Raw genomic sequence first — 11589 nt, forward strand, 5'->3', positions numbered from 1 at the left:
AATAACAAGCTCTGATCTTGCTCTCAAGGTCACACTATTTTAGAACAAGGCAATTACCATGTGGTACCAGGGCCAGGTATTTACAATGTATGTGAAAAGAAGTGCAAGTATGAAAGGAAAAGCTTCTTTTATGTAAAGAGAGGAGTAATAGCGTCATTGACAGAGGCACAATATCTTCTTTGGAAGCTTTTGAATATTACTCTTATTGCACCTGCACAAAGTAGCCGAGAGAAACTTGTGCTGTTTGTAGACCTTTTAAAACATTCACACCTTGCAACATAACCACAAAATTCTCATTCTAAATACTAGCACCTCCATCACATTCAAGTATTGAGATAAAAATCAGGTATCCCAATGCAGAGCATCTCTGCACAATAATCATTAAAAAGAATCCTCTTACCCTTACAACGATCCCATGTTCACCTAGAGCCAAAATAAACAAATCAATTTCTGCTTTAGTATCTGCAATTGCTTGATGCAGGGGAGGCCTGGAATGGCTTGCTTGGTCAACTTTCTTTTGATATACTTCGAGGCATTCCTGTTCAAGCTGTAGCAACATCTCCTTTCTCTCTCCATCGCTTTCTCCAACTTCATCCCATATGTATTGTCAACGAGGCAATCAAAAACCTTAAATATATTGACATGATAGCAAGTAGTAAGCAGAAGGGAGGAGGGTCTTGCTGGAGTCGTAAGAGCATACTTGTTGCATACGCATGCCTATCAAATCACCTTACAGTGGCATTGGGCTAAAACAACATTCAACACGAGGAAACAAAAGAGCAAACCTACAGCTCATGTAGCAGAGAGCCACATGTGGTATCAACGAGAATCTCCACGAAGTTCATGGCATTCACTAAGTTAGAACTAGATGAGCTGATTTCAAAATTCTCTAGGATTGAGGTAAGACATGAAAGAATTTGTGGGAAGACAAAGCCTTAGTGATTAAATCACTGGTAATGTTTACCAAAGGAGGTAGCTAGCTACAAGAAGAAGAGTGATGGTCTGTCCTTCTCTTACTGGTAATGTCACATGCCTTCAAGCGAAAAGTATAGCTGATTGAATGGTGAGAGATACTCTCGTTTTGCATCCGTTAAAAACAGCCTAGAGCTTTCTGTCCTTGCTCCTGTTGCACATATCCCGTAATCACTGCGTCGGACAAGACGCTCCTCAGGCACTTTTTATGCTTTGTGAAACGTACCACATTTGACATACATACCTACCAAGGGAGTGCCAACCACAACTTCTATTTTCAAAAGCCTCTGATGAACAAAGAAATTGTGAAATTTTGTGCCCATATTAGCATCTTACATAGAGCCACATGCCTTCAAGATGCCATGCGTAGGTGATTGCATCTGGACAAAGGCCCTCAATGTGCATCTGCTGAAAATAGCCTAGAGCTTTCTAGCCCTACTCCTGTTGTGTGTATCCTGCAATCAATGCATTCCAAGAGTGTTGTTCCGAACAAAAAGCTCCTCGGGCACTATTTGTGCTTTCTCAAGTGCACCACATTTGGCATACACATCGACCAAGGGAGTGTCAGCATGACATCTCTTTTCAATAGCATTTGAGTAACAATATCATCGTCAATTTCTATGTCCATATCAACATCTTGCAAAGAGCCACATGCCTTTAAGATATACACGTAGGTGACTGCATCTGGATATAGCTCTTGCTTCACATCTGCTGAAAACAGTCCACAGCTATCATCATGAATTTTTGTGTCCATATCAGCATCTGTTGAAAACAGTCCACAGCTTCCTAGCCCCGCTCCTCTTGTGCACATCCTGCAGTCAGAGCATTCGAAGAGATGCCACTCCAAACAGTAAGCTCCTCAAGCACTTTTTGTGCTTTCTCAAGTGCACCACATTTGGTATACATGCCAAGACAGTGCCAAGTACCTCGTTTTTTTTTTTATCAACCCTGCAGTCAGTGCATTCAAAGAGATGCCGCTCTGAACAGTAAGCTCCTCAATCACTTTCTGTGATTTCTCAAGTGCACCACATTTGGTATACATGCCAAGGTAGTGCCAAGTATCTCGTTTTTTTTTTACAACCTCTGGCTAACAATATCATCGTGAATTCTTTTGCCCATATCAGCATCTGCATAATGTCACATGCCTTGAAGATACAAGCATAGGTGATTGCATTTGGGAGAGATGCCCTCTCTTTGCATCTACTGAAAAAAGCCTAGCACTTCCTGGCCCTACCTTTATTGGGCATATCCCGCGATTAGAGCATTCCAAGAGACAACATTCCAGACAGGAATCTCATCGAGCACTTTTTGGGCTTTATGAAAAACACCGCATTTGAGTGATTTCAGTTGGGAGGCCGCATTTTGTGCAACACGACTGAGGTGTTTGAGTGATTTTTAAGGAGGTCACTTCACTACTAGTAGGGGGGGTGACAGCCCCACGTAAGTGGCAGCGGCCATATTTGAATTTCGAGCAGTAGCATAATTCAACATTGGTACGTCGAAGTGGGGATCATCGACCTCCCAGCTGTGTTTATTGGGCAAGGCAAGCGCAAGTTTCCTCAGTTGATCTCTCTGTACTTCTGCGGTTTTTCTTCGCGTCATTGGTAGAAACTCTCCCAGCCTCCCCTTCTTGTCTTCTAAGTGGTACTTCTCCTCCCTAATCGCGGCATGTGAGTTCTAACTGATGAGCCCACCATCCTGTCCATCAGTGCCACCCTTCATTATTTGGAAAGCCAATTGAAACCCAAGTTTCTGCTACAACCGACAGAAGAAAGGAGTAATACATCTTAGTCTATTGACAGTACTGCTTCAATCAAGAGCCTTTAAACAATGCTCTCAAAGTTGTGGATTACACCAACAACAAGCTTCCAAGTAGTGCTATAATATATCTTGTCACAGGAACGTCAGGCACCCCTGATTCTGCAGGAAATGAGGAGCATCTGGGACTATCTGTGTGCGCTCATATCAGCTCTCAAAAATGTATGTGAGCATAGAGCCATCCGATTATCACTTAAGAGCAGCATCAACACTCTGGTCCACCTCCTCTGGTCCTCGGTGCTCCGCCAATCACGTTTCTCAGCTTGCTGCTCGTGGGGAAAACATGAGGCCACTGCACCTGGAGCAAAGAGAGAAACACCGAGATAGAGGGGGAGATCATATGTATGATCTTGAAAGTCGACAGAGAGGGAGATGCTTATATGTGTGATTGTATGTACCTGTTGAACGACGCCTTCCAAGTCTTCTAAATAACGTTCAAGTAACCCAACGGTCCCCTAACTAACCTAGACATGCACTAGTTTGCCATAATTGTGCGGCTTTCAAGTTCTTTTTAGCAATTTTTTGCTTATGCGTTCATATTTCACTTACTTTACTATGCTTCGTAGTCCAAAAATATCTGCCCTCCCAGTTTCGTAGTCCAACTCTCTAATATACACTATTTCTCATGTATGCATCTCTAGATATGCTATTTATGGTTAAAATCCGAGTTCTCACATACATTTTTAATGGAGTTTTTAGCCAAGATTTATCAGCATGCAAGCATTTAGACATTTACTTGACCGCTAGAGTTCGAAACTACACTTCAAAACTCACACATTCTAGACTCGTAGAACAAATCAATCACTCATTGGATTTCAGATTATTGAACATTTCAACTAAAATCACTGAATCAATGAAAAACACCAGAATAATATTGTAAAATGTAATATTCCATTGAAATGCCAAAAACTGTCAATGATTTAATTTCCCTTCCCAAATTCCATCAATCATGCAACAATATGCAACATTGCATTTCCAAGTATGATTTTGATGTGGATACATCTTCAAATGATCAGATTTGTTCTCAATTATGAAGCTAGCAATGCAAATAATGAAACTAGCAATACCTCTTTCTAGTGTTATGAACTTGTTTGGAAATCAAGAAAAACTAACCAGTGAATTTTAACTTTTGATTTCGAGTGTTTTGCTTTCTGTCTCCGTCCGAAATCGAGCAGCGGATCCTCTCACTTGAAAGTGAGTCACTCCGCAGCAAGATTTTGAATTTGCTTTCCAAATTTCTCTCTCTTTCTCTCTTTCTCTCACTCTCACTATGCCTCTTACTGTAGCGCTATACTATGCAGTGTAGAGGTGATGGCAGCCCTTTCTGCGGCTCCTTTTCTCCCAAGCTTGCATATTAGCTCTCTCACTAATCTTGTGCTACAGAAGCAAAAAACTTACTCTCTCTCTCTCTCTCTCTCTCTCTCTCTCTCTCTCTCTCTCTCTCTCTCTCTCTCTCTCTCTCTCTCTCTCTCTCTCTCTCTCTCTCTCTCTCTCTCTCTCTCTCTCTCTCTCTCTCTCTCTCTCTCTCTCTCTCTCTCTCTCTCTCTCTCTCTCTCTCTCTCTCTAATCTCAATAACACACACAGGCAGCGCTTACACAGAAAATCATTATCGTCTCTATCTTTCTTGCATCGGAATCTCTCTCTCGCTCTTTCTTTCGCGGCTCCAACTTGATGAAGTGATCTCTCTCTCTATTTCTGAACACAGAGAGCGGCCTGCTCCTTCCTGGCTTGCCTCATGATCACGCTCCTCCTCTCTCTTCTTGCAGGCCCCACCATGCAACCATTTCGGGCCCTACTCTCCTCTTTGGCAACTTGCGGTGCCTCTAATTGACACACACAACAGGTAGTCCTCTTCTCGGCTTGCAACCCTCTACTGGTCCGCGACCCTACACACGTAATGAGCACACAACAGCCCTACTCAGCTCTCACCGTTCCATGGCCACCTCACTCTCGGCTCTGCCTCACGACCTCTACAGGCGGCCCTCTCTCTAACTATGCCCTGCAGCGTTTTTCTCTCCCTCTCAGTTTCTCTGTGTAGCGTTATACTATGCAGGCAACAAGTAACACATAGGCATAGATGCCAATAACCAAGGGTAAAAAAATGACGTGTCGTCAAAAATTTGCATCTTCTAACCTTTTTGATGACAAAATTGGAGGCTATCATTTCTCTCTCACTTAGCTTGTGAGCTCCCGCGAACAAAACTGATGAAGAACATCCCTGATTCAACATACTTAATAAATTGTTTGGTTCACTTCCCTCGAACCACTTCCCCAAACTTCTTCAACACAAACAAACCCCACATCTTCATCACACTTCTCAAAAACATCTCCAAATTCTCACACTCTTACAACTTCTACCACATCTCCTACTTCTACTCTAACATGATCACTCACACATGACATATGATAAGGAGAACATCATCAATCTCTCACCCGCAACAACTCCCAAGCTTCATGAAGAAAGAATGAAACGATCCCCAACTTCGAGCACCAAAATGTTCCCCAAATATGAATAAAAGCGTGAAGCACACCTTCGCTTAACATCTTCAATAAAATCGGCCACCCGGAACCTGCTACGCCAAAAAGCTCCGGCATGCTTCCACTCACTGCACAAGATTGTGGAGGTGTGCATGTTTCAATGTAAGCCTTAGTGTGGGACTGGTCGCTTAACTTTAAATGGTAACTAGAATAAGAAAATACTATTATGCAAGTAAAATCCAAATCAATGCTCTGTAGTGCAAGTTAAGCGGCGGACAGAGACACTGGAGCGAGAGAGAGAAGAAGACGAACCGCGTTCTGGACCTTCTGGTGCTCATTGATGACTCACAAGGGCCCTCTGCTTTGATTTTTCTCAAGCGTTTCTTCCCAAGCTGCTTCTTCTTCATCGCCTTTCTCCATGGCGGCTCTGCTTACTGCTTCCAAGTTTTGGCTTTTCCTCTTTATCTTGCTCGTCTACCCTCAACCATCTTCTCTGCTTCACCCCCAACCATCTCCTCTGCTTCACCCCCAACCCATTCAGTTCTTTCACACTCTTTGTCCACCAAGCCTTTCAATTCTCGGACATCCAATTCCGTACAGCCTCTGCACCTCTTCATCTTCGTCCAATCCAGTCCTTCTCGAATCTGCTCCAAATTTCTACATGACTTACAGTTCTTGGCATACATCATCATGTATCTGCATCTCTCTCTCTCTCTCTCTCTCTCTCTCTCTCTCTCTCTCTCTCTCTCTCTCTCTCTCTCTCTCTCTCTCTCTCTCTCTCTCTCTCTCTCTCTCTCTCTCTCTCTCTCTCTCTCTCTCTCATGTGAGGCCTTGCGATTGTATCCTGCTTTGTGGTTGGACGTATGATGTGATGTGCTGCCTTGCCCCTGGACAGAGAGAGATCCCATCTGAAGGAAACAAGAGATGGCGCATAGAAAGAGAGAAGGAGAGCAGATCGCGGGTGATTCAGTGAGGGCTAAGGTCAAAGAGATGGCAGCCCTGTGTAGCCATCTATAATTGGCCAACGGATCTAATTTTAGCGCGACCCTTTTTTAGCTTAGCGTTCCATTTTTCTTTGCCTTTTATAATCAACCAATGACATGCTGCCAAGTGGTGCATCTCTCCTTGCAGCATTCCCAAAATCTCTTTTACATAATCAAGGTAGAGAGAGAGAGAGAGAGAGAGAGAGAGAGAGAGAGCCGATGTTCAAAGAAAACCTAGATAACTTGTTAAATTGCAGTTGGGTTATTTTTTTTACATGTAAGATTGAAATTTGCCCAAAACAACAATTTCTTCATGATTTAATCGATCTTCCAATTTTCAAATTACCTATCAATTACGAGTTCCTCACGCTTCTTTTTTTTATAAAAAAATACCTATCAATTATTAATGCTCAATTTTTTCAATTCGCTTACAAAAATGTTGTTTAGGAACATTGGATAGAGCTCTTGATTTTGTCATGCTAGTCTTTTGGGTGGGTGTAACGAGAAGAATAAGAGCCTAAGGTAGTTGCCAAGTGCAACGGAGCTTTTGGCTTCCACGCATAGCACCTCGTCGCCCCCTTTTGCTAGCACCATCTTGCAAGAGACTCCCTACACGACAATTGGATTCATTATTTATCGCCTTGGCCTCAATCTAATTCTAAGAGGCGGCTGCCACATGCGCTATGACCCCTATCTCTCTTGCATATGTACCTGTGTATAGGATGTATCACATTCTTTTCCCTTCTTCTTTTTCTAAATGTCCTCCGAAATTTCATTGGAAGGAATAATCTTAAAGTTGGGGAACCTTTTTTGGAGGATGTCTACTCTAGAAGTCTCTATAGAAGAATCTTTCCATTTGACCAAACACTCTCTATATATTACATGCTTCGTTCTCTTTTCTTGAGTGTGTAGTATTTTCTCAAGCTCATGAGGAGGAGACTAAGTGTCTACAATTTGATCATTTGGGACAAAATTATCTGAATCCCCAAGTTTTAATTTCTAAAGCCTACTAATATAAAAAATTGGATGGATTCCACTTGTCTATGGTACTTGGAGCTTGTATGCTCTCTCCCCTATCTATTGTGTATGGTCAGCAATACTTAGGAGATAAACATAGTTCATTCTTCATAGTCATTAGGGGAAGTTTGAGGTCTCTGCTTTTCCCTGTAAGAAATTGCAGAGAGAGAAAATACTTTTCATTTTTGGAATAATGAACAAGAAATTTTAAAACTCAAAATTGGGGGGAAACCTTTATATTTTTACTAGGTGCACGAGATGTTCCTTTTCAGGGCCCCACATGTAGTGTCGTTTTCAAATCTCTTGGGAATATGTCTCTTTCCCCAGAATTCTCCCTCCCAATGCATCATTTTCCTCTTTTGGTCCAAATTTCAAATTTTCCTCTGCTCATTATGTCCTTTCACTACACCTTTCTCTGTATCTTTCTTTAAAACATATCCAAATCATCATCTTCCCCACATCATCTCCATGAATCCTGCTAAAAGAGGTATCAATCATCTCCCTCTTCTCATTTTGTCCTTTCTCTACACCTTTCTCTGCATCTTTCCCTGCACCATATCCAAAGCATCATCTTCCCCACATCATCTCCATGAATCCTGCTAAAAGAGATAACTATATTCATCTCCATGTCGATTTGGATGATGAATATTCCCCTCTCCGAAAAATAAATAGGCTTTGTGAAACTCCTTCTTCTGCCATAGAAGCGCATTGAGATTAGAACAAAAGAACCACATTGATCTATGGACAGATGGTAGATTGTATCCCATAGATCCCATCACCAAATGCACCGCACCATTCTTCAATTGTTCTTCATTGATGAGATTTATAGGAGATTGTATGAAAGGGCTATTAGGCTATACACAAAATCTTGCAGCAGAGAGGGACATTCTCAAGTTGGAAAACCATTTGCTACTACAGTTCGGATTCTCTGTTGGAATTAGGGTTGCAGAGAGACACGCACAGCTTGGAGAAGACGAAGGAAGCTCAAGGCATACAATAGAGAGTGTATAACTTAGTGTGCAATGGAAAGATAGATAGCCCTAGAGTGATGGGCGTATATACAATGCACGGGGGAAAAAACGTCCTAAAGAGGGAAAGATGCCCCGGCGGTCCTAGTGTGTTCACACACATCACTACCACATGTATATGGTAACAAATCCCCCCTAGAATGATGCGGTGAACGAGAGCTGGCACATGAGTAAAGGGAAGTGCCATGCCCTGAGGACATGATCAGTCCACAAAGGGGAGTAAGCCCAAGCTTTGCGGAAAGCTTCAAGCTTCTCACGAGACAATGCCTTTGTGAAAAGATCTGCAAGGTTGTCCTGTGTTGGCACATAAGCCAAGCTGATCTCTCCTTCTGAGAGCCTCTCCGTGACATAGTGGTAATACACCTCAATGTGCTTTGTGCGAGCATGAAAAACTGGGTTCCTCGCAACTGCCAATGCGCTCTGACTGTCAGTGTAGATAGTGTTGGCAGTGTCCTGTCCAACATCCAAATCAGCCATAAGGCGTCTGAGCCATACACACTCAACCGTAGCTGTGAAGACTACCCTGTACTTAGCCTCACAACTCGAAGTGGCCACAGTAGGTTGCTTCTTGCTCAACCATGATATACATGAACTGCCAAGCATGAAACAAAAACCACTTGTGGACACTCGCGTGTCAAAACAACCAACCCAATCTGAGTCTGAAAAAGCATGTAAGTCTGGCGGCAATGATCCCCCCTTTGGATAAAACAAGCCAAGGTGTAAAGTGCCACTAAGGTAGCGAAAAATCCTCTTGACAGACTGCCAATGCCTAGACCCTTGGCTGTGCATGAATTTGTTGACCTGTGAGACTGCAAATTGAATATCTGGCCTCGTGTTGCATACATAAATGAGGCAGCCAACAGCAGTTTGGTAAAGAGTGACATCAGCAGGATCGCCAGCATCATGTAGACTCAACTTCAAACCTGTTTCCATGGGAGTGGCAATAGGTTTGCAATCCTCAAGTCCAAACTTACATAGCAATGTCTCTATGTAACTTTTCTGATACAAGGCAATACCACCATCACACTACTTAAACTGTATACCCAAGTAATTATGCAACAGCCCCAATCTTTCATCTTGAAAGTAGCATTCAAATCAGCCTTAAATTCAGCAATATGTCTCTCATTTGGTCCAGTGATCAGCAAATCATCAACATAAAGAACCAGAATGAGAAGTACATCATCCTCACGCTTTACATACAATGTGCTTTCTGTTGGACTGTTACTAAAGCCTCGTTTCACCAAATGAGTGTCAGCTTTCTCATACCAAGCACGAGGAGATTGCTTCAACCCATACAAAGCCTTCTTACATCTGCACACTTTGTCCTCTTGTCCTTTTATGACAAAACCGCGAGGCTGCGTTACATAAATGTTGTGGGTTAGGTCAACACATAAACATCATGCACAACAAGAATGACAATCTACTCCACCATGCTTCATCAACAACAATTCAGACACAGTAAACATAACTACTCAAAGAATATCAGAGTAAGCAGAGACAATACACTGAATAGTTACTACACTGCACCATCATCATCACATTCATATCAGAGAACAGATACATCGTGCGCAGATACATTCCCCACTTATATAGATAAATCCGACTTAACTACCCAGTCACAAGACATTCAGCAGATTGCAACTGAAAGACAGTTACATCCGACTTGGCAAAATACAGCTCAGTAAATATCCGATAAGTCAAAATCTGACTTAGCTATTCAGAGTCAGTTTCTAACATGTGCCTCTCAACACATGGCACGTCCCGGTGGTAGATTTCACAGAAATCTGACCCGGATCCACAGATCCCTTGATCAGGAATCCACTCTCTGCTGCACAGCTTCTTCCTTACTCTGGTCCTCAACATTCACTTTATGATCCACCAGCTCTGCTTCCTTTACTGCATCTGACTCTGCTGCATCAGCTTTTCCCATTTCCACCTCTTGTGCTATATCTGCAATCACAGTATCAATCTGCTCTTCTGCAACTTTCTCCTCAGCTACATCCTGCATCAAAAAACTATTAGTAAAATTCTCCTCTTTCTTTTCTGCCTCTGCAAGCTGCTGTCTCTGGTTCTCTTCCATCTGCTGAACTTGCTGCTTCAAACAGTCTCTCTCCTTTTGCAATTCCTCCACTTCCTTCAACAATTGTGCTTCTACCTCATGCACTAACCCTGCCTTTATCACCTCATATGGATACTTAATGACAAAGCTCATTCTCTCCTTGGTCTTTTGCCACATCTCCTGTGCAACCAAAGCTAACTGCTGCTTGAGGATAGACACTTCTCCTTCTTTCATTAATACTGCACTCAAGCTAATTTCCTCCTGTGCCAACATCTGTTGCTCTAGTACCTGCAAAGGTTCCAATCTCAACCTCTGCATCTCCACAGTGACCTGTAACTCTGCATTCCTCTTTGCCATGTCTTCCAACTCCAAAGCAACAGCTGCCTCCACTTTCTCAGTCCATTGCTTAAACTCCCCCAATGATCTCTTCACTTTTGCTAACTCCATCTTCTGTTTCCCCACTGTTTCCTCCATATCCTGCTCATACTTTACTTTCATCATAGCTATCTGCTCTTCAAACTCTTTCACCTGTGACACCTGTCCTTTAAACTCCATTAACTTTTTTGCATTCCTTTCAGCTTGCATACTCTGAACCTTCAGCATATTATTCTGCTGCCTCACAAATTCCTGCACCTGCTGCAGCATCTGAACTACTTTATCACTGTCCAATTTCCCAGTATCTATTGATACTCCAGAGACTTCCTCAGCACTAAAATCTAATCTAGAAAACACTCTGCTGACTAGTTCAGACTTCTTCCTCTTGTTGGATAGTGTGAAAGCCTTACCAAGCTTTATTGGTGTTTCCTCTGCTTTTACCTGCATTGGTGAATCAACATCCATGGTGCCAAAATCTGCAAACTGCATTTTTGCTGTGATTTCTTCAAAGGCCTCTCCTGGAGTATATTTGGCTTTCACCAAATCATCATAAGCCTCCATATGCTTGGCATTAATCTTCACAAATCCTAACTTTTCAGAATGCACCATGATAGGCTGCTCAATCTGAACTGGCTGCTGCTTCTTCTGCACCAGTTTTTCTGCTTTCACAGGCCACCTTGCTTCACCACTCTGTACTCTCTGTGCAAAAAATAACAATGCTGACAAGTAACCACATAACCTACTATTTGCCTGTGTCTTCCTTTTGTCTGAGGAATGAATCTCTGCTGCCAACTTTTCATACACCCAGTGGGCCCAGCTCACTTCTCCTCCTTGCTCTGCATAGCTCAATGGAGCAAA

General features: G+C 42.6%; 1 protein-coding gene and 1 pseudogene across 1 annotated transcript; both read right to left on the reverse strand.

Annotated features, from left to right (window-relative positions):
- The window catches only part of LOC147419614 (uncharacterized), a 168876-nt pseudogene extending 166657 nt beyond the window's left edge, over nt 1-2219 (reverse strand).
- A 7888-nt stretch (nt 2220-10107) lies between these two features.
- Nucleotides 10108-11196, reverse strand: LOC147419617 (uncharacterized). The gene has a single exon (XM_086505831.1). It carries the CDS (start codon nt 11194-11196, stop codon nt 10108-10110), a length of 1089 nt encoding a protein of 362 aa, XP_086361957.1.
- Between the last annotated feature and the right edge of the window lie 393 nt (nt 11197-11589).

Source organism: Adiantum capillus-veneris, chromosome 29, assembly GCF_014529385.1.
Source record: "Adiantum capillus-veneris isolate H3 chromosome 29, ASM1452938v2, whole genome shotgun sequence".
Taxonomy (NCBI): domain Eukaryota; kingdom Viridiplantae; phylum Streptophyta; class Polypodiopsida; order Polypodiales; family Pteridaceae; genus Adiantum; species Adiantum capillus-veneris.

Excerpts from the sequence above, each read along its gene's own strand:
- LOC147419617 (XM_086505831.1), bottom strand. The coding sequence starts at position 11,196 with ATGGATGTTGATTCACCAATGCAGGTAAAAGCAGAGGAAACACCAATA.